Genomic DNA, 25,016 nt, shown 5'->3' with positions numbered 1-25,016 from the left:
GCGGAGCGGATGTAATGGAGAATCGCCTTAACGCACAATCGCGCATTACATTATTGCACACAAGTTAGCGTCGCAACGCCTAAAAATGTCGCCCTAATATTCAAATGAATATAAATAAGTTGATGAGATGCTACATTTTACTTCTCTTTAATGTTCTAACTAATAACCCCATAAAAATTATCGAAAATAGCGTTCCAGTTGTATTCATTTATGTAGAATACAATCGATCGAAATAATTAGAAACAACATACGTATTGCCGATATGGAAGAGGAAAACGATAGATCCTATCTAAAAACAAACTTCAAATGGTTTTTAATTGAGTGATTCTACCGGTTATTCCTTACTTTGTGTGGCATGTTTCAGGCATCTGGCGAAACTTATCTGCTTGAATTTATTTAGTCACTTCTATTCTTCCTATATTATTTTTTATAATTTTACGTTTTGTTCTAAGAAAATTTTTTTGTTTTGAGAGTAAATACGATCGAATTACGTCACTCTTTTTCTGAAGTCCCCAAATATTTTTTCGTATCAGTGGTGATACAACGGATATGGGATGTTTTCCTTTTCCGCTAGTTTTCGCCACTTCTCTTTGTGTCGAAGCCACAAATTGTGCCTTGTTTCTTGGGAATAAATATGGTCCTATACCATCACCAGTCTTCTGTTCCCCAATAATGCTCCTCAGCTGTGGTGATTCCAATTTAATCTCATGTTCTTTCCCTCCGTCCTTTATCAGTGTGCTTAGTTCCAGTTTTGAAATTCCTGGCAGATGAATACGGGCGATTGGAATATTTGGGAGCTGCGTTGTCGGCTTTTGTATTACATCTGTCACCTTTCTTGGATTCGTAACTGGGATTTGTTGATCTGATCCTATCCCAGGTTTCGTAAATGATACTTGTCGGGCTGGTTTTATAGTAGCCGTAGGCTTGGTGATCGTGATTTGCTGAACTGGTCTTATCGCAGGTTTCGTAACTGTGATTTTTTGATAAGGGATTGTTACAGGTATTGTTATTGGAATTCGTTGATTTGGGATTACAGCAGGTCTTGTATCTGATATTTGTATTGTATGACCACTGATGGTACCTGGTATGGAAAAATAGTATGGTCGTATTTGCTGGGTACAGGGTACATTTACGTATATGGTTACATCTGGTTACATATGAAACCTTCTGGTCGTTATTAAAAATGCATTATTACATTTAAATTATACTAACTCTCCTGACCAAGGCCCTCAGGTCGAAACGTCGAGAAGTGTTTTTTGTCAATTTGAAGCAGTTGTTATACGACACTTGATGCTACATTTAAATTAGGCTTAGAGAAAGTTTATATTCTCTCATAGCCCATGAGGATATGCAGTGAAATTCACTAGCTGCAGTTGAAACAGAAAGTATACGCGATGGTAATAGTAATATCTGTAATAAAGTGACGCTGGTATAGTAATACTTTTTATAAGCTATGTTTGGTGGGATGATTTTGAGGATATCCATAATGATGGTATACGAGATGTCGGAGATTATGGTAATGAATGAAATCAGAATGATAGTATTCATGGTTGCTGTTATGGTGTAAATTGTACCTTGAGGTATTTCAGAAACAATCCTCTCTTCAACTGACTGCACCCCTTGGCTGTGCCTTATTATGGTACCCCCCACTCTGCTAGCGGTCTGCGTTGTGCCAACACTGCTTGGTACTACATAACAGCATTGCACCGGTGCATAATTCGTGGTCACTGCACTGGTTACTGATGAAACACGATCTTCTGGTGATATACTCGGAGCATCTGGTATGCTAGTCCTAGGAACACACCTAAAGGGACAGAAGACATTGGAATCGAGGTTCATATCAAAAAGGGTTTAGGAAATCTATTCACCTGAAGCTAGGATATTTGCAAAGTTGAGAATTTTAGAAATTTCATTAATAACATATAGCCTCTTGAAAGAAACCTGGTTTTGTCAGAACCCATCCATAAAGTATATAATAAAACTTCTTGCTCTTTACATTATTGAGATTTATGTTATTGTAATAGCCGAGAAATTCGTCTGAATTATATGTTGCTTCGAACATCGTCGCCTTTTAAGAGGAATTGTATCCTTGTAAGGGATGAATAGGTTAAATGATTTTGTCCTATGCTGAGAATGTTCATGAAACAAATAGTCATGGAACAAATTAGTCTGAATACCACCGTTCTTATACATAACTTTTTTTTTCTGATGTCATGGAAGTCCATGTCTTTAATGTTCTAGCGTGAGGCCTGGTTGAGTTTGTAGGATGACGATTCATGGTAAATTATAGGTAAATATACTGGTTCCTGAGATGAAATATGAACTACAGGATTTACGTACTGTTTTTACTTACCTATATTTAACGTACAAATATTTATAAACATTCGGGCATATAATGGTCCCTTGGTGCGCCAAGAAATCGTTAGTCGCGGAAATCTCGCATTTCTCTTCCCCTTGGCACAGATCCGTGACGACATTTTTGACGGTTGCGTTTTGATCGGCGCATATTTTGTCGCTGGGCAGCTCCGGATGTTTACAGGTTTTCGCGTCTTCACGTCCGTAGAAAGTAGCATGGACCTGAATCCGATTGTAGATACTGGGACATTCAATGAAGAGTTTTTGACCCTCGCAAGCGATGACCGTTTTCTGTGAAAAGATGTGATGTGTTGCTGTGAACTATGTTAATCATTGAATTTCGAACCACCTTAAATGACATAGATTTCAAGTTTTACTCTCACAAGTTATGTGCAAAGATGCAAAACATCTTTCTTCAACACATGCATCAAAAATAAATTTTCATTTTGACAAACAAGTGTGGAAATACGACACAACGCAAGAACGAGGCTCGCGGACTTGGTCCCTGAGCCTCGTTCTCGTGTTATGGCTTATTTCTACATTTATTGGTCAAAAATCTTTTTCATGCATGTGTTGAAGAAGGTGTTGCATCTTTGTACGTAATCGTGAGAGTGAAACTTGAAATCCATTTCATTTAAGGTGGTTTTGACAAGGCATTTTGACCAACCTTTAACACTGCAAATTTTGGGCTTGGGGGTTGTTACACCCCCCCCCTGGCCGTTTATCCCCCCATCATGACCCTTTCAGTCATTTTAAGATCCAGTACTCACGTATATCAAGTCCTTCACAGGAATCGCCCCAACTAGACCAATTCTATCCACTATCACAACTGATGTGTCTAGAACGAAAAAATGTAAGCTTGGTGAATTTCATTGCAATTTCATTAGGAACTCAATACTATCACTAGTCAGAAACTCGTCCCCAGTGCACGTAACTCTCTTACCATTCGTGTTGTTCAGCGCAAGACTTAAGTAGCGCACGAAGCATATATAGAATATCGGTAACACTACAGTCAAAAATCTTGTGCTCATAATTCAGCTGAATTCATCTACCTGGAAATCAGAGAGAATGTTTTTGTTTTTTATTCATCATTAGTAAGACATCACGTCAAGCCGTGTCACCTCGCGTTAGTAACCGTGAAGATATCCCTATAGGCGCAGAGACGCTTATTTGAAATTATTTTGTGGGGGAAGGGGTTAAATATTTCAGGTCCGACTCTTTACGATTTTAAATTTGCGAAATGACACGTAAGTCTATAGAAAAATTTCCGGCATTTCCTCCAGTTTACGAGACCTTATTTTGATAAGAAAATTTACAACATTTTACGTTTGTATATTTCTGAGCATGAAGTTGAACTGATTATGCAGCGATCTGCCTAATGAATACGGAAAACTAGAATTCAACATTACATTGTTACAGAATACATTTGAATGGGAATTTAGAATAAAAATTTCTCTTCTTTTCTATTCTGCTGTCTATCCTTGTTACTACTTTAGTTTGCCGGTGTGAACACGAAGCAGATGTCTTCACGCCTGTGACTCCAAAGGCTGAAATAAACAGGTACCCAATTGAAAATAAAAATATATGTAAAGCAGTAATACAAACCAGCTTTCATCCTCTCAATGAACGGTCCAAAAGAAATTAACTTCGTGTTGCTTGTGAATGTAATACCGACCGCCATTTCTGTTTCATAAATAGTTCAATTTAATATATAGGCATGACGCGATTTGGCGGTGTACAAATTTCATAACACGCATCGATAAGCATGCACGATTGCAATAAACAGGCAGGTTCGTGAGTAAACCATGTAGTGTTTTACAAACTGATTGATTTAGATACAAACATAAACGGATCAATAAAACGCGGATATGTCATGAGAATAAGGTAGACAAACCCAAAGGTGCTTCGTAGATTCTTGATTGTTCATCTTACATTTCTTGAACACCCCACATTAAGGACAAAAAACGTTTTTCTATAATGAAATTTACTATGAAATACCTTAATTGTGATATTTAAAGGTCTTCCTAAAGTATAAATGTGAAATACCATAACACTACTAATTAAAACACTCCGGACGAGAAAACCTTGTGGTTGCTCAGACAAAGAAAAACTATACGTTGCTGACGAAAATCAAGACTCCTCTTTTTAACAACACAATTTTCACGACCCCGGTACATTTCAATCAATGCAACATAACTTTAATACTATATCTATCACTTTCTCATCCACCACCCTTTTTCCATATTTACTGATTGAGAGACGGTCCCTAAAACCTGTTTTCATGAAAAAAACTCTTTCCATATATTACTGGTTCTATATATACATAGACCAACAACTGAGATCAACCATATCATTCAAATTGTATTTTATCGCCCCATCTTTGTCATGAAATTAATTTTTCCCTGACGACTGACGAGAAATTGTTTTCGGGTTCTGGCAGGAAATTTACCTGGTATACATGTGAAAAACGTAGCTTTATTCCACTAAGTCGGTTGAAAATTGTGCTTTTAAACGCCCTGGAGAACGTTTACTCTAGCTTTCTCCTCTGAGATGACCGAAGACGATGGCTTCAATAATAATTAGCATGAAAAGCGGAGAAGATTCTCCTAAACAATTTCTGGGAAAGTTTCCGCATTTCATTTCGACAAGCTTCGGTTAGGCTAAATTGTTAATGGGTAAAGAACGTCAACCTTTTTCATCGTCGACCTTGTCATCGTCCTTTCCACATATTTTTTTACTTCGATTGGACAGTTCATCACAAAAACAAGCATATACAATCGTAAATTTAATGTTATTTTTTGTCCAGTTATTCTGATATTCTTGATGTAGCTAATTATTATTAACATACGGAAAGCGTAATTTAAAAATTAAAAGTTAAAGCTCAGCAAATAAGCCGAGTATAGTTTCTATTTCATTGTAATCCTTGTGTGGTGATTACTTTCATTATTTTATTAAAGTTTAAAACCAGAGTAGCGATAATTACGATGGTTCATTGTAATTGTTCCGAGAATGTCATTTCACCGATCTAAAATAGTCCGGATGTGTATTTATTTTTATTTTTAAATCGGACTTGGTTGCATGGCATCACTGCAGCAATGTAGCAATATACTTTTCATCGGTGGCTTTGAAATGAACATGAGAATTACGCTTCATATTTAAAATCACAGTCTACTTAAGAATTATACGGCCACGAGCTCGAGTCGAATGTGAGCTGATAACCTGGCCATCAGCCATATACGACGAGAGCGAGTGGTATAATTGTTTTATAATATAGCCAAATACCATTTGTTGAGCCATTCTCTTGAATACCATTTAGTTGAATTCTGTCAATTTCTTCTTTATTTACCTCAGGAAAACGGTCAGCCATTTTGCTTTTTCTTTGGTTTTGCTACCCACCGTATATCAGCTCATAAATTATACGGTGGGTAACAAAACCAATCAGATTGCGGAATAGCTCGTATGCAGTGAGTAGCTATATTATATTGTTTATAATTATATAATTATATAATGTATTATAATTATATAATGTATTATGATGTATATACTCAGTTATATTCCTAGGATCCAGACACTCCAGAAGCCAGTGATGTATTGCATGCAGAATATCTACTTGAGGTTTCCAGTTTGGTCAAGAACAACCACTACAATTATTGTCAATATGATAACAACGACCGCAAGAAGTATGAGACACATTTTAGTGTTTTGCCACCGCATTTTTCGACGAATTTGTACCGCGCTTGCTCTGAATGCTGTGGCCTGTAGACAAAAAAGACAATCACTTGACATTAATAAAACATTAATTAAAAGCGGCTTACAGCAGTAGTTATATAGTCAGCAGAGTGCACGTCTTGCTTATTATTACATCACTCTCTATTACCTTCGATAAGTGCTTGTTCAACTACTGTGTAATCGAGGAAACTTTTATAAATTTACGGTTATTCGAAGCTCCTGGCGACTCTTATTTATCAAGTGAATGTTCATTTTCTGATATTTGTATTCATATTCTTTATTTATAGAAAAGCATATTTAGCATATAACACTAATAAAAACAACATAGCTATATGTCCTTTACTCTGCAGACCAATTTGTACAAACCGGCAACCATGTTCCATGAGCTGCCAGTTTCAGAAAATGTGGTTTACATGTGTAAAGTCACCATTTATTCTCTTCATATATAGCACAGATTATAAATTATAGTAATTAGTAATTACTAATTAGCATATACATGCAATGTGTAATAATTTAAACAATGATTCTTAATTTGCAATTAACAACCCACTTTCCACCTTGTTCAATATGCGCGCGTTTAGCTAACCTATTTTTATAATGTTTATAATAGTACCTACTAAATCCTAATTTGAAAAAAATCATCCAAATTTTTCATCTAATACTGGTGAGGACATTTCATAGCTATCACCAGTGACGTATGCTCATTTTTCGCTAAATCTCACAAAGGAAAACATTCAGCAGTGCTGTAGGACTAAACACAACTCATATTAAGTCCTTCAATATAAAATATTAGTTGGCTGAGTGCGCCTGCGCTAATCAAAGCAGCTCCACAAGAGTGACAAGACCCGCAATGAAAGTATTTCTATAGCTAGCTAGAAATTTGAGCCTATAGCTATATATAGCTAAGATGAACATAGGAACATAAAAAGATTTATTAAGGATGTCATTTTGATTCCATTTAATTGAAAAATAGCCTTTAATAGTTTTCTTAATAGATTATTATTTTCCTGAAGTAGAAGGAGGGCTCAGCGCCCCCATGTCCCCCCCTTCTTCTACAGCAGTGAAAAAACCCGGCAGATGCTACTAGTTGCTACTAAGGAAAACATTGTGCTATACTCTCAGAGTTACCATGCATGCAAGTTGTGGTTAACTACTTGGCAAGCTAATTTTTACCTTGTCCTGGTTGTCTCACAATATATTAATTCACCCGAGTCATATATGATTGTTGGATTTGGGGAAAAATGGTGAAATATTACTTACATTGTAGTCGAGTTCCTCTGCTTCATCCCGCAAAATGGGAATTCTTTCATCTGTACCTCGTTCAAGGATTTGTTCTGGAATTAATATAAAGAAATCAAACACGTCTTAATCATATTATAGCAATAATTGATATATAGTTGGTGATACCATATTCTAAATAAACTTTCTTCTGAACTAGCCGGTGTTGTAGGTTCTCTAGAAACATATTCAACTATTCCACGCGTATTGCATCGGCGTCTGCTGCACTCTCCTTTTTTAGGCTGCTGCGGTATATCGAAATGTGGGTAAATATATTTTTTTAAAGTATCGGTTTATCGCGGTACTGATTCTTTCAGTTTATTAATATTTTCATATACTGAAAATGTTATACAAAAATCGATATCTTTAGTATAATAGTGAAATAATAATATATATTAGCAAAATTATAAATAAAACAAACAAACTCACAGTCAAACTCACAATAATCTAGTCGATAATCATAGTTTTTGTAGTACGTATATAACATCATCCTACCAATATTTTCAATCATAACCCTTTTGGCGTCTTCTAGATCATTTTGAACTGTTGTCAAGTAATCCTGGCTACTTTTGGAATTGAACAATTCCTGCAAAAAAATTTTTCCTGCTTCATGAGCTGTCTTTCCTGCATGCTTCATAAACTGCAAGAGCGAAACATATGCACTCTAGCAAGCAGAGCAGAGTGTACTGTCAATGGTATCGTAGGGGATAATAAGATATTCGATAGCACAATTACAGTTCAAACATTTGATAGAAAGTGCAAATTATGATCATGCAAGGTTTTGCACTACTTCTTTCTCTATATATAATAAAAAATATTAACTGATGAATATATTATATATACACTACACGCATACATTGTTCACGTTTCAAACAGTAAACGAAACCTTCGACACCTTAAACATCAGATAAAAAGTATGCAAAACCTTATCGAATTGAAGGCAAAAAAAATGTCTTTCTATATAGCTATCGTGACATGAAAAAAGCCATATAGGCATATAGCATCATGGCATGTAAGTTAATGTAGAGATTTCGCTCTTTCAGACACCCTGTATATAGTCTGTACAAAGACAATGGGTAAGCCTAGATAGGTCAAAGTGTTTGATTTAGCTCAAGCTGGCTTCTGTTAACCCACAGACTACGTTTTTTGGGTATATATAATATAGCTATACTACATTTCAAAATCGTGAGCGTGCATGCGTAAGACATCGTAACGGCGATTGCTTTTATTTTAGGAGTTTAGGCTAAATGTAAGTATAAATGAATAGTCTGTTGAATCTTAAAAACTGCTTTTCATACTGTTAAAACCTCACCATTCGTGAAGATAACACTGATCGCGTCAATCTCTCAGCATGGTAAAGAAGCTTGATCTGAAATTATAAAACACTGATAACAACAAAAACTGCGTTTTAGGTTTATGATTTTGAGATGAGATGAAAAACTTGACTACTTAAGCTAAAATCGTGTAAATACGACCGAAAACCGTTAAATTATAGCCGTTATTCCTGACTTGAGGTGGCTCGCTAGAGTTCGTAAAAATTCATAGATAGCAGGTTTTTTTGTACCGAATTACAGGCACCAATATTGTGAACTAAATGTCAATATAACTTTTGATTGTATTTTACAGTACGTAAGGGATGAGAAACTGTTGACGGATTAACTATGAAAGCCTTTGCTATGGAAACAATGAGCCGCGGGTTTCAACCAGTGAACTGGAACGCTCACTCTCTGACTTTCCCTCATTAATGAATGAAACCAAGATGGCGGATCACGAAGCCTTTCTTGTAGGTATGATCCAAATACAAGGGAGAGACGTAGAAGCAAGCAGAAAGACCAACATATGCTTGTGGAGAATTTTAGGTCATCAGCTAAGGTCAAATGTACATTCTCACTGGTCCTTTAACGTTAATTTATGCAATTTTGAATTTCTGCACACATAGATGTACGGAAAAAATGATATCTCCTAAAATAATGGACCAATTGGATATATTTTCATCAATTTTGAACAATTATCACCTAAAATGGCTTTGTAATCAATAGCTTTAATATAACTGCTGGGGCTAATTATCTTAGTGGCGACAGCTATTCTAAAAACTGTGTCATTCCTCGTCAATTTGCCTGAAGAAATGTTTCATGCAAAAAAAAATTATTAAAAATCTCTTTAAAAAAACATGGTGAAACTATGAAATATTTGAAATGTAATGGCAGATTTAACTATTTCTAACTTTGATTTAAGTATGTTTGCCAATTGTGTCTTTCAAAGTGGCTGTGCAGACCATAGGCATCCCAAGAATACGTTTTGTATTTTTTATATTCCACGTTGGCATTGCTATGACGTAATGCATAATTAATTGTCAATATACTATTTATATTTTCCTAAAATAGCAATACGAACGCAGAATATAAAAAATACAAATCGTATTCCTGGGATGCCTATGTGCAGACGTCTAGAAGTTTATCGTTTGACCCACCGGATATTTGGCATCTATTGCAAAACAATGGATTTTCCAGGTAAAGTAAAGAAACTCATCTCCAATTATTATACTCTTTCTGTATTTCTATACACTTCGACTGATTTGCCATCAGTATAGCGAAGAAAATCCTACCGCATGTAATCCATACATTATATCACAGAATAACAACATACAGTTACCTCATCTAAGAACACGTAGGGAACTAGTTTGTCTTCAACTTCATCTGTCATACATATATACACCAAGCTGTCTTCAGTCATGACATGAAAATGGTAGCTAAACATGTTGAGATTACTTTTTTGGCGGTATTTTTAGACTTTAGTATATATAAATAGATACTGAGGTCAAGGCAAGAGGCAGTTTCCTAGAATTTAAGAGCAATTCGCGTTCAGAAGTGAACATGATAGAACATTTGAGACAATAACTGAATAAGGCTTGGAGGCGTTACTAATAACTATTGAATGGCATGAATGCCTGTGTATTTAGACGGTTTATTCATTATACAGCGAGGTTTTAGTCACACAGTGTGCAGCTACATTTTTGATAACCAAGATCGATTCACGCGTCTATTGTACAAATATAGCCTAGCGCGCATCAGAGCTCTGGACGCGCGTCACATGCAACATTACATAAACAGCGGTATAATTTGACTAATGATTGTGTTTCGTGTCAAGTCGTGGGTCAAAATTTTTTTGTTATTGTTGTTACCTAATAGAGAACTCTTTCCCGCTAAACTTTTAGTTCTTTTATTTCAAATTAGATTTAGTTAATTACTAGCCTAATTTGTAATTCTTTATACTAGCTGAATTCCCAAATTAGCTGATTGTGAATACCCGCCTCTCATTCGACCAAGTACAATAAGCACCCTAACAAGGGCAGATTTCGTTCTAAGCCAATCAACGCGTTTGTTGACATTTTTGCTCTCCGCCAATCAGAATGCTTGAAAATAAAAATTGTAAACAAAAGGAGCGAGAAAATATTGCCGTATTCTAAGGCATCCGTGAGCCAGAATATTTACTTTTTATATTCGAAACCGAAAGAATGCAATAAAACATAAATATATCTTGAATTTTGCCGTGGGGTTTTTTAAATTTCAAAACATAACGTGAAATATCGACGTTTGAATTACTGCAATGATGGCGCTCTATGGCTGCAATATATCGTTAATATATCGATAAATTATTTGGGGAATAATGTCGGTTTCCTCTCAGGATTCTCCTTTCCGTCTCATGTTTTCATTTCAGTTCTGGATAATGCTACTTGGAATGAGTTGGATCTTTGGGACAATGAAAACACCATGATATAAATAATAACCATTGTTCGGAGCTTGCTAAGATGTTTTTTCACGCTCAGTGGACATTCTGTCAGAACATATGGCACTGTTTACGCAATAGTAGAGATTCACAGCACCAGCATCCCTGCATATCACCTCAAAGGCATTGGGATCCATTTCTGGTTGGGAAAAATTACCAATGTGAGACTTGATTTTTCTAAGATCATCACTGAAATTTCTTGAGCAGTGAAGAATAATCATCTGCAGAGAGAAATACACTGTCAACTCTTTGGCACTCTTTGTCTGCAACATCCAATATTTTTCTTGTATAAAAATCTTGATTGTCGATGGTATTTGCTTGGCTGCATGGGTGTTAAAGTTATTGTTGTTGTGTCACTTGTTTGGCTCTATGATGCTTCTTGGTTAAGTGCTTGATCTTCTACATTATGTTGACTTTCAGCAACCTTATCAGTGGCTATAATTATATCACCAGCCTGGCTATTAGATTGTTCTTGCTTCTCATTCGATTTTTGGCTGGATTCAAGGTGATGAATGGATGTAGTACCAGTACATTCAGGATTAACATGCATCTGCAGCAGAGTATAGTAAAGTACAGTAAGTTAGCTATAATTATTATATTAATTTACCATAATTAATATGTTGGAGGGTGGAAGGGAGGTGTATAGGATTACTTATATAATTTTATAGTATAATGAATGTAACTCTCAATTTAATTATACATCTGGAGGTAGTGCCCATTCCTGGGTACCATGCCATTATGCCAATTTCATTTAGATGATTGTGTGAAGCCTAGGCACCAGAAAAAGTGCCAGCACAATTGCCGGGCACTCAATCAGAACACAGCCTTAATTCCTCAAACTTCATCTGAATGCCTAATCTTATATTGTGATCTATGATCAAGTAAATTGTAAATTATTTGTGATGCTACTAATTGTAACCTAGTAGTGTAATGTAGTAGGTAGAGAGTAAGGTGGGCGAAGATGATGGGGAAAAGGGGAAGGAATGTGTGGGGGATGAGAGTTATAATTAAATTATAATTAAATTGAGAGTTACATTCATTATAATATAAAATTATATAAGTAATCGTATACACCTCCCTTCCACCCTCCAACATGTTAATTATGGTAAATTAATATAATAATTATAGCTAACTTACTGTACTTTACTATACTCTGCTGCAGATGCATGTTAATCCTGAATGTACTGGTACTACATCCATTCATCACCTTGAATCCAGCCAAAAATCGAATGAGAAGCAAGAACAATCTAATAGCCAGGCTGGTGATATAATTATAGCCACTGATAAGGTTGCTGAAAGTCAACATAATGTAGAAGATCAAGCACTTAACCAAGAAGCATCATAGAGCCAAACAAGTGACACAACAACAATAACTTTAACACCCATGCAGCCAAGCAAATACCATCGACAATCAAGATTTTTATACAAGAAAAATATTGGATGTTGCAGACAAAGAGTGCCAAAGAGTTGACAGTGTTATTTCTCTCTGCAGATGATTATTCTTCACTGCTCAAGAAATTTCAGTGATGATCTTAGAAAAATCAAGTCTCACATTGGTAATTTTTCCCAACCAGAAATGGATCCCAATGCCTTTGAGGTGATATGCAGGGATGCTGGTGCTGTGAATCTCTACTATTGCGTAAACAGTGCCATATGTTCTGACAGAATGTCCACTGAGCGTGAAAAAACATCTTAGCAAGCTCCGAACAATGGTTATTATTTATATCATGGTGTTTTCATTGTCCCAAAGATCCAACTCATTCCAAGTAGCATTATCCAGAACTGAAATGAAAACATGAGACGGAAAGGAGAATCCTGAGAGGAAACCGACATTATTCCCCAAATAATTTATCGATATATTGACGATATATTGCAGCCATAGAGCGCCATCATTGCAGTAATTCAAACGTCGATATTTCACGTTATGTTTTGAAATTTAAAAAACCCCACGGCAAAATTCAAGATATATTTATGTTTTATTGTATTCTTTCGGTTTCGAATATAAAAAGTAAATATTCTGGCTCACGGATGCCTTAGAATACGGCAATATTTTCTCGCTCCTTTTGTTTACAATTTTTATTTTCAAGCATTCTGATTGGCGGAGAGCAAAAATGTCAACAAACGCGCTGATTGGCTTAGAACGAAATCTGCCCTTGTTAAGCACCCTTTAATTCTTACCTATATTTATTGAACAAACGATTTTGTAAATCAAAATGAAATCCACATTTCTAGAAGAAATCGCGTCGCGTTTTGTCGAATACATAAGCATATCGAATATAATTATATTATATATATAATATATTTATATATATTATATATATATATTATATATTATATATATATATATATATAATTATATATATATATACACTTTTATTGTAAAATATTATACAAATTAACAATCTCCGAATATAAAGCATGTTCAATATAAAGTATAAACGAATATGTCTAAACACAAACCTTCCAGAAATATAAGTGCATTTTGTATCTTTTCTCGGTACTTTTGCGAGTATAGTTTGAGCGATCTGTGGGAAATTTCCTGTGTTTTCTGAATGATCGACTAATACTGTCTTACCTCGAGCGATTAGGCTGTAATAAATCGGCATTTCGTGAAATTCGAACGAATTTTTTGTTGACTGTAGTGAGTGAGCATTGATGAGCACAGTAAGCTCAAAGAGGAAGTTGCACCATAGGCATTAGGCAACCCAGCAAACAATGTTGCACGTAAGATTACGTCATTGTCTTAGTGTATTATAATAACGTAAGGCGGATTTGCCTTAGAAAATCTGCTTGGAAAATTGCTTTGCAATTTGCAAACATCGCAATCTCGTGTCATCGCAAAGTTGTGAAAATTACGATATGCCATTGCTTTGACATACTGTTATGATTCAATGCGGTGGTGATACCTAAATGTTTGTAGGAAACGTTTTAGTTTTAAAATATCAGTATGTGTAGTGCGTATGCGCAGAATGCTTTGCCCGCGCCACAGCATCTGTGACCTATGTCTGTGACTGAGTGTGACAGACAGCAGGCCAAAAACAACACGAATTTTTGTCTTTACATTTCGACCATCTTGTGCACAGCTAACAAGGAAGTACGACGTATGGCGAGATATTCTCTCGTCAACAAATGGATTGAGAGCTGTTGACGTTGACTAAATAGCAAACATAAGTTAAAATCGGATAATTTTTGGAAAAATTTACATGTCTGTACTATAAACATAATTTAAACATACTGAATTGAGTTGCATCAGGCTAATTGCGTCGTGTCATATAAATCGGATTTTGCGCTCTACATGCAAACAAAGACATACATAATTTCGTACAAATTGCATTCGTATATACCTCTGATCTATAAATATACTGGACGGCGCAATACTTTGTTCACTGGGGGGGGGAGTTTTTCTTACATTTGCATATATATTTGAATAAAAATGTAAAAATCTCGTTTTCATCTACTAGAGTATATACTCCGTCCAGTTATATTCCTAGGAACCAGAAGCCAGTGATCTAAAGCATGCTAAATATCTACTTGAGGTTCCCAGTTTGGCTAAGGATAACCAGTACAATTATTGTCAATATGATAACAACGACCACAATAAGTATGAGACACATTTTAGTGTTTTGCCACCACATTTTTCGACGAATTCGTACCGCGCTTGTTCTGAATGTGCTGGCCTGTAGACAAAAAAGACGAAAAAACATTAACAAAACATTATATATAAGCTTATGGAGTTGCTGATAGATTGTATGTAGTCAGCGGAGTGTTTGAGTTAGTCATGTTTGTTACATTATGCTTCGTAACCGCTTGACATGTTTATCTATTGTTTGACTGGGAATGCATGATTTATAAATTATTCGAAGCTCTTGGCGACTCTGTGTATGAAAAGAAGATTTCTTTATTTACAGGAAAGTAGATTTAGTGTAACATTATATAACGTGCCCTTTTTTCCACAGACCATATTGTTCAGACCGCAACAAGGTACTAGTTTCAGAGAATGTTCTTCGCATTTGTTAAGTCACCATTTACGGTATTCCCTCCCATGCATGAAGATAATTTAAACCATATTGTATACGGTTAAGCCCGCACCGTCTTGACACTTGCCCATAATCGATGCATGTTTAGCGGAACTATTCTTATAATGCCTATAATACTAAATCCTAATTGTACCATGCATGATACAACATTATGTATCAATAAAAATTTAAATATTATAGCCATATAATCGCAAGTGACGTATGTTTAATTCCCACTGTTCCCCAACGTCCACAACAAAAGATAGATGCTAATGGCGGCCATGTTTAATGGTCCCACTTGTAAATAATCTTTTAAACTATTGAAACTTATTTCACGAGGTACACAGAATTGTACACAGAATTCAATTGCTTTAAATTGTAGCTTGAGAGACTTTAGAACATGAAATATAGAAGTTCTGATACACAGGTATTTAGAGGAATGTCACTTCAATAATCAATCAGGTAAACTGGTAAACCACTGAACTATATAATAATTCCATATAATATTTTTATTTCGCTATTTTTCGCCGAATCCACCATCACATACTTAGTGAAAGTTCATATGACTCGGGTGAATTAATATTGGTGCTACTGTGATCGAGTTACCAACTGGGCAAGTTGAAAATTAAATTGGTTGACCAAAGTGGTTGACCACAGCTTGCATAGTAACTCAGAATTATATAACTCAGTGTTGTACACACAAAAAAGTCACCTTCGATAGCAGGTCGCCATGCAGAAAGAACTTAGGATCATTTATAAAGGTTAAAAGTTGTGATGCGACTACGCACTAAATATCATTATAAGAAAATAAATAAAATAACCCAAGTTTTATGGTCGCTAATTAAACTTGGGATCGCGCGCGCTTACATGCAGTTTGGAGTACCATATACGATGGTGGCTACTTAATACCGTATTTTTATAATAGCTCCAACTTAACGGTACATTTATATAGGTTCACTAATAAAATATATCCCATAATACTATTCCTCACAGAAATAATCAATTCATGAAATAAAAAAAACAAGGGGAGCTAAAATTTTACTAGGTAACATAGGTATATATATATATATATATATATATATATATATATATATATATATTATAATATATATATATATGTAAGGTGTGTTTGTTCTTCTACACAAGTATGACCAACCGGGCAAGCAGAAAATTCTACTTGACCGCGGTGGGAAGTAGAATTTTCTGCTTGCCCGGTTGGTCATACTTGTGTAGAAGAACAAACACACCTTACATATATATATCCACAAGTGAAACATGGCTCAATTAAGAGCAAAAAAGCACAAATATATATATATATATATATATATATATACAGGTGCGCTCAAAAGTTATTGGACACACAGTTTTTTGATTATTTTTTTGCCTTGTGAGGATTTGGTCGGATAATAACAACTTATTTTAACACAGAATTTGAAATAAAATATTTTAGTATTCAAAAGAGCACTCGTGCCTGCCAGCGAGCGCGATAGATTTAAAACAGCTCCCCAGCACAGACGAGACCTAATAGCAGAAGGCACACGAGTGTCTGTATCAACAATAAAGAGACGTTTGAAAGAAGGTAATATGAATGGACGAGTAGCAAGAAAGAAACCATTGATAAGTGAAGTCAATGTGCTGGCCCGTCTAAAATATGCGTTAGCGAAGAGACATTGGACAGCTGATCAGTGGTTAAAAGTTATGTGGTCTGACGAAAGTACATTTAATCTTTTTCCCAATTGTGGTAAAGTGTATATATGTGCGGCGGCGACCTGGCGAAAAGTTCCAACGCAAATGTCTTAAACTCACTGTCAAACACGGAGGTAGAAGTATCATGGTTTGGGGCTGTGTTAGCGGGGATGGTATATGGGTAAAATAAAAAGGTTGGAAGGAAAAGTAGATGCTGAAGCCTATTATCGCATACTACGTCACCAAATGGCGCCCACTATGAAACTCCAAGATAGCCGGCAGTCTTTCGTTTTTATGCAAGACAATGCCTCCGTGCATATACAGCTAAGAAGAATCTAATGTTCCTTGAGCGAAATAACTATGATTTGCTGGACCATCCTGCCCAATCACCTGACTTAAATCCATTGGAGAATATTTGGTGGGCAATAGAACAAGTACTTTTGGACGAACCTCTTCCTTCTAATGCAAATGATTTGTTCGAGAAAATTGAGCAAATTTGGAATAACTATCCCAACGATAAACTGGTTAAATACATAGAATCAATGCCCAGTCGTATAGAGGCAGTTATTCAGGCCAAAGGATGGCATACCAAGTTCTGATTTGGCGTGAAAAAGGTTGTTGTGTGATGTGTGATGTGCTACTGATAATTGTGCAATTTGCATAAATGACAAGACTATATAGTATGTAGCTCGAAATGTTGTATTAAAGCATAAACTTTTGAATACTAAAATATTTTATTTGAAATTCTGTGCTAAAACAAGTTGTTATTATCCGACCAAACCCTCACCAGACAAAAAAATAATAAAAAAACTGTGTGTCCAATAACTTTTGAGCGCACCTGTATATATATATATATATACACCCGTTTGCAAAAACGTTGGCCGCAGATAGATATATAGATAGATACCCAAAATCTAATTAGAATTGCATATGTTGTGTAATATGATTGAAATCCCATGCAAATGTAATCATATGCAATTCTAATTAGACTTTGAGTATCTATCTATCTATCTATCTGCGGCCAACGTTTTTGCAAATGGGTGTATATATATATATATATATATATATATATATATATATATATATATATATATATATATATATATATATATATATATATATATTTATCAATGAATGTTCTCCGGATTTAAAATTGTTTTTTATTGAGCTTTCGACTCGGTACTTCGAAAAAACAATTTTAAATCCGGAGAACATTCATTGATAAACAAATATGCCTGGATTACAAATTTTTAAACATATATATATATATATAATATTATATATTATATATATTATAATAATTATATATATATATATATATATATATACACTATAAAAGAGAACGGTGTATGGCTTGAACTTTTAATAAACTGATGAAGCTGTAAATAGCGAAACGTTTTTAATTATTTTAATATAAAAAATTTTATGTCCGCAGAAGTTGAAGTCTCTTTTGTAATAGTATTGTCATATATATATATATATATATATGATGTGCCGGAGGGTGCTACTCTGAGTTTCCATGCAAGCTGTGGTCAACCACTTTGGTCAAGCTATGTAATTTTCAGCTTGCCCAATTGGTTACTCGATCAGCGAGTAGCACCAATATTAATTAACCCGAGTCATATGAACTATCACTAAGTATGTGATGGTGGATTTGGCGAAAAATAGCGAAATAAAAATATTACTCACACTGTAGTCGAGTTCCTCTGTTTTATCCAACAAAATGTCGATTCTTTCCCCTCGTTCAAGGACCTTTTCTTGAATATAAAGTAAAATATAAAGTAAAATATAAAGTAAAATATAAAGTAAAATATCTTATAATACAATAATCGATATATATGCAATGGCGTATTCTAAATGAAAATTTTCCTCCGGACTAACTGAAGTTGAAATAAATTTTTTAGAAATTAAACTAGAAACTATATTCCCACCGTGGTCAAGCTAATTTTTCAGCTTAGCCGGTTGGTGACTCAGAGTATATCATCACAATACTCATTTCATATATACATCTGAGTCTTTGCACTATTACTACCATTATTTTCCCGCGTATCGGACCTTAGCCTTCCTGTTATGGAAAACTTATAATAGTATAGTTGATATAAACTACATCCTACCAATATTTTCCGTCATAATCCCTTTGACGTCTTCAACATCCTTTTGAACTCTTGTCAGGCGATCCGATGATGGGTTTGACTGATTGCCTTTCGAATTGAACGATTCCTGCAAAGAAAATGCTGTTTTTTTTCTGCTTCAAATCGAAATACACTGCACGAGCAAAACAAATAAATGAGTGTACTGAGGTGGGAGATAAAGAATCTTCGATAAAACGATGGATACACTTCATACATTTGATAGCAAGTGCAAATTAGGATCATGCAAGGTTCTGAACTACGTCTTTCTCTGTATAGTATAAAATATTAACTGATGAATATACGATCATTTGGGTTCAAGTATGAAGCGTTAACTATTTCACGGGTTTGTTTACGTTTTAAACATTACTAATTTTGGATTATTTTTTAACCTTCAACACCTTCAACATTGGACAAAAAGTTTGCAAAAACGTATCGAAACGAAGACATATACTAATCAAGTGACGATTTGGCTTTTCAATACATGCATGTAAAAGACCATAGCCATGCATGGGCCTAGTTGAGACGAAGTCCTTTATTTATCTCACAGAATACGTTTTCTTTGGTACTATTTTTCAAAATCGTTCAGCGTAACTCTAAGACTAAGACATCGTAACGACGACTGCTGTTTTTTCAGGGTAAATTTGATCTATCGAGTCTTAAAAATTGCATGTGGTTTAAACCCGTTTAGAAATTGAAAGTACTCAAAAACGATGGATATCAATCCTCGTTAAGCCAAAGCCTTACCATCTGTGAAGATAACACTTGCTGGAAATCTCTTTTCAATTCGTATGACAATGCTGTTCTTGCTCTTTGCTTTAAACTCCCGGCACAAAAACGACGCTTGATCTGAAATTAAAATAAGAACAGCAAAGGTTGTAATAATGTACGCTGACGATTTTGTGATTAGAAAGACAATATGAAATCACAAAGTAGAAGAGAAAAATCGTAGCAAGAAAGATCGAAGGCCGTTTCTCCGCTGCCTCGACTCGAACGTAAAACTATGTTGGATTTGGCACCCTCTTTCCATTTTTGTAAAAGCATGCATGTTATAGCCGTTATTGCCATCAACGTAGAAAGAGAATATCTTCCTTTAATCTACGCTACAGCGCAAAACAATATACACTTAATGTACGTCCCGAGGGAAATAGTGAGTTTTGTTTTCCCAAAAGTCAGCATGAAGAGTCTGCAAAACAAAACTTACTATTTCCCCAGGTAGGGTATATTAAGTGTTTTGTTATATAGGAACAAAAACATACGTGTTATACAACAATTTTTTTAAAAAAAGAAACCCACTTTACTTTGTTATGACAAGAAGCGGGCAACAATTTTTCACTTGTTTCCCTTGCATTTATTTAAAGTCATGTGACTACGAATGAACCAATCGCATTTAAAATACAAAGCATCTACAGGTATAAAAAAAAGGTAATCCAACTTTGGTGCGCTATTGTGCGTGAACTACTCATTCTATTAACGAATTTTTTTCACATTCGGAAAGGTTAGGCCTTTAACTATCAAATGACATGTTTTTTTAAATACCAAATGGTGAAAAAATGAGCAAATAGGAGGCTGATAAAAAATGTTAGTCAAAATCACATATTTTCACCTCTGAGAGTTGGGACTAAAACCATTGAAAATTAACTCCCTTTGGGACTTAAATGTAGAATTTTGCTTCTGAATAAACTACCCGCATATGCGTATTAGTAGGAATAAATCACATCACGAGAAGATTCCAAGCAATGCGGCGGTGATGTCAACTTTGTATCGATAGAGATGGTGGACAAGTTGAAGGCATCGGCGCGTAATCTCTTTTTAAAAAGTGTAAATGTAAATAATTGCATTATTTGTGTGACATGTTCGTGATTCATTGTTTTTATCTTTTGTTATGCACTGCTTTAATTAGGCTGAAAGGTGAAAATATGCGATTGTGACTAACATTTTGTGCTAAAATTTCGTTCATAAACTGAGTAGTTCACGTACAATATAGCGTGTTGAAGTTGGATAACCTATTTTTTATACACCCTTTACCACAGTTACCACATATAACATCAGTTACCTCATCTAAGAACATGTAAGGAACTCTTTTACCCATTTCTTCATCTGTCATACATATATACACCAAACTCTCTTCAGTCATGACATGAAAATGGTAGCTAAACGTAAGCATTGATCAACGTTAAATGTTTGTAGCGCGAATTGCTGTGTTTGCTGTGTAGTGTAAATTGTATTCATAGTTGGGAGTAAGAATAAGAATACTGTAAAAGGGACAGTACATATAATAGAGGATAGTACAATTTTAGTATTGGCAGCTGGATTCTTTTAGCCCTTCTACTACCTAAGAGAAGACCCAGAGTTGAACATAAAACTGATACAAGTATACATAAATTAAGGACAATGCTATAAATATGTTAAAGTAATTTAATAATTAACTACTAATTCGAAAAAGTCTTCTCAAAGAGAATATACAGCCAATAGAACGTAACTGATTTCAGGCAATTTCCGCCTCCAAATTTGATTCTTTTTATAAAATTCAAGACCTCATTTATTGCCAGCTGCATAGAAAAACATTCCACCCAAAATGTGGGAAATCATATTTCCAAGAGTCTAAATTTCGAAACATCCGAGAGAGCATGCCCATGAGAACTGTCCTGATGTAGTGAGCTACAAGATAATTATTGTGGTTTTGATTTAGTCTTGCATCCAACTTTATTCATGTTAAGCAGGTGAGAAAGTTGTGTGTATTTCCAGTATTTCCAGTGTATTTCCAGTATAATTACAAAGATGGGTGAATAATGGATGTTTCTGAGGGCAGCAAATCACTTGTGTAGTAAATTTAATTAACATATAAATTTGGGTACCCTGTCAATGGGGCAATAAAGCCCTGTAGGGATCACCAGCAACATTTGGCAAATATATGGTAAATAAATAGATTAGGAATGTATGCATTATGCAATATTTGTAAATACAGGTATGAGGGAATACAGGGAATCACTGCCGGATTGCATATGGAGCAAAGGGGCAGTTGGATTTTCACTGGCCCAAAAAATCGAAAGAAAGATAGTTGGTTGTTTCCTTTGAGCTTTCTAAGGTTTGATCAATGTGATGATCAAATAATACATACCCTGATCATGAAGGGGACACTTTCATGCAGCCACCTACAAATTATTCATATTTTTGTGAGCTGCGACCGGCCCTTATGAAAATTTTCCCCCTTGGCCCTGGAAACATTAATCAAGTGCTGTAGAGAATTTATGTGCCTACTAAAATGCCTAGTTAGAGTGTGCTGAATCATATCTGAATGATTGTATAACATATTTATAGCTGTTATACCTAAATTAATTAATTATGCTCAAGTCACTTCAGGAAGGAAAGGAGTCAAATATCCTGGGCATATCCTAAGGTGCATAACTATGTAGACAATATTAAATTATGCACTACATACAGTATATTGCACCCACGTTTCCAAAAGAATGATAATGGGAAGTGTTAAAATACTGAGTCATATTTACATTATGAAACAGTAAGGGATGATTCTCTGGTCACACACATGACGCTGCTATTCTATTTTTGTAACACACAATATATGAAGCCTGAAGATATTTATAAACAGCAAATATGTTACGTGTGTGACCCTAAGGCGTTATTTCAGGTTTTGAGTTAAACTCACATTTTTCATTAGCCAATATACAAATAATAAGTTAACAAACGCTACACAAAATAAAACCGTACGTAATTATAAAACGGTAAAAATGTGAGATATAAAATAGTAATTATAAAACCTAAAACCTCTTAAATTACTAGTAAACAGTTGTCATCAGTCATCTTTTTATTAATTATAGGCAAAATTGCGTGTGTTAGAACACATAAAGAATACACTACAGAGCATATAAAATGTGTTATTGTAAAATATTATACAAACTAACAATCACCGAATATAAAGCATGTTCAATATAAAGTATAAACGAATATGTATAAACACAAACCTTCCAGAAATATAAGTGCATTTTGTATCTTCTCTCGGTACTTTTGCGAGTATAGTTTGAGCGATCTGTGGGAAATTTCCTGTGTTTTCTGAGTGATCGACTAATACTGTCGTATCTCGAGCGATTAGGCTATAATAAATCGGCATTTTGTAACACTTTAAATTCACAAGTTTTCTTTAAATCGAACGAAATTACTGTATTGTTGATTGTAGTTTCCGTGTCTATGAATGAAGTAAGAATTTGTAATGAGTTCATACCCAGGTCTTTTCGCGAAGCTAAGGTTCGTGGTGAGGCTACTGGGTGAGGCTCCATTTTCTCGTATAAGTCGGTACCTTCTCACATAAAGGCTAGCTACGTTCACACGGGACTGGGCGAATTTACACGGTAAAAAGGGGTAGAAATTTGAGTGGTTGTACGTGTTCACATGAGGAAACCGGACAGTTCGAACATGGTCCCAAATTATGAAAAGGTGTCTATAATTTTCATTCCCGTCGGGAAACTGTGGAAATTAGAGCATTTTTGTTTCACGTCCGCGTCGTAGATTTGGTGAATCTTAAACTCGCTAATATGCCAGGGTGCCCTGCATGTGATCTTAAAAACGCGTGCTTCGTCCTCGCAGTGTGTGTGTCCAATTTGGAAAAGTGTCCCAATACTCCCAACGATGCCGGTGCAATGCTCTTGCAACTGAGCTACAGAGGTAGTTGACAAGAGCAAGCGTGGTTAATTTGTGCATATGATGGTTAGCCGGGTATAGATGAGGGTAAATCAATTATGATTTTTGGCACTTCACTCGATGCACGTAAATTCCTGTTCCTGGCTTGAATTTGAGTTGTGTATAATTCCACTCGAAACTAAGACCCTTTAAAACCTCTAGAATTTACGTGCATCGAGTGAAGTGCCAAAAATCATAATTGATTTACCCTCATCTATACCCGGCTAATCCATCATATGCACAAATTAACCACGCTTGCTCTTGTCAACTACCTCTGTAGCTCAGTGGCAAGAGCATTGGACCGGCGTCGCAAAAGCGTTCGATTCTTGCCTGAGGACCTACAGTTGACCTATATGGGTCCATCAACTTGATGAACTTGTTCCTGGCTTGAATTTGAAGTGTGTATAATTCCACTCGAAATTAAGACCCTTTGAGACCACCAGAGGCTACGCCTACGTGCATTGAGTGAAGTGCCGATTTACCCTTACTATGCTATAGTAATAAAATTATGGGTGTTCCAATCAATGTAAAACTAACTAAAAACCTGTAATATAACTATCAGCAGAAACAAAATACAAACATTTTTCTATAACATGAATGCCAACAAGAATCAAATGGTTTTACTATAGCCAATTATGCGATTTGTCAATGAACTGTTCCTGACTTGAATTTGAAGTGTATAATTCCACTCGAAAATAAGACCCTTTAAAACCTCTATAGCATAGTAATATCGACCTTTACAATTCTACTAACTTTATATATTTTAGCCCTGTTTACACAACACACAATTTATTGGCACACCATCGTGGGTTCAGGTTACGAGATTGGGTCCGTATGTTGATGATTGCAAACTTCGCGAATCTGGGCCTTTACGGACGCCAGAACACTGAGTAGAGCGTGAGTAGAGAAGTAAATGTAATATACCTTTCTCAGAACGCGATGTAAAAAACGGCACAAGAGGTTTTGTTAGCTCCGCGTTTGACGTCATTATGAGATTTGTGAATCAAACCAGATTATTCAGGGAATTGAGGGAAATAGTTCTTGGTGCATGCGCAGTGATGTTACGCTAACGAACGGACGCGATCTGCCAACGCGATGGCGATTTTTATACGGATTTTTCAGTTTTCAAAAGCCGTTAATTTTGACAATGTTATGATATTCTTAAGAACTACCGCTTAATAGTGCACTTTGACTTGTCTTGTACCCATATCTCTCAAAATGTTCTTTTAGAATTGAATTTATTTGCTTCTGCAAATGGAACATTCACGTCGCGTTAGCAAATCGCGTCCAGTTTGTGTGGGCCTTAAATCTTTTACGTCAATAACACGCGCTCAAAAAACTT

General features: G+C 35.4%; 1 protein-coding gene across 8 annotated transcripts; it reads right to left on the bottom strand.

The window, feature by feature from the left end:
- Positions 1 to 93: 93 nt before the first annotated feature.
- LOC114521068 (vesicle-associated membrane protein 7-like) lies at positions 94 to 23,174 on the bottom strand. 8 transcript variants are annotated; one of them, XM_028541460.1, is made up of 12 exons: positions 13,609 to 14,676; positions 10,015 to 10,111; positions 8,675 to 8,731; positions 7,858 to 7,948; positions 7,345 to 7,418; positions 4,250 to 6,111; positions 3,961 to 4,038; positions 3,299 to 3,407; positions 3,126 to 3,193; positions 2,354 to 2,646; positions 1,575 to 1,804; positions 94 to 1,081 (listed from the first exon to the last, which is right to left on the bottom strand). In XM_028541460.1, the coding sequence occupies exons 8-12, from the start codon at positions 3,384 to 3,386 to the stop codon at positions 393 to 395; spliced, it is 1,368 nt and encodes a 455-aa protein (XP_028397261.1). In that variant the 5' UTR covers positions 3,387 to 3,407; positions 3,961 to 4,038; positions 4,250 to 6,111; positions 7,345 to 7,418; positions 7,858 to 7,948; positions 8,675 to 8,731; positions 10,015 to 10,111; positions 13,609 to 14,676; the 3' UTR covers positions 94 to 392. The 8 variants fall into 8 exon arrangements, with proteins under 8 accessions (XP_028397261.1, XP_028397260.1, XP_028397259.1 ...); XM_028541459.1 differs by having other exon boundaries at positions 3,682 to 6,111; XM_028541458.1 differs by having other exon boundaries at positions 3,299 to 6,111.
- Positions 23,175 to 25,016: the final 1,842 nt, after the last annotated feature.

This window comes from Dendronephthya gigantea, unplaced genomic scaffold, assembly GCF_004324835.1.
Source record: "Dendronephthya gigantea isolate DGI-Jeju-01 unplaced genomic scaffold, DenGig_1.0 000019F, whole genome shotgun sequence".
Lineage (NCBI taxonomy): Eukaryota > Metazoa > Cnidaria > Anthozoa > Malacalcyonacea > Nephtheidae > Dendronephthya > Dendronephthya gigantea.
This window is presented reverse-complemented; position numbering and strand designations above follow the sequence as displayed.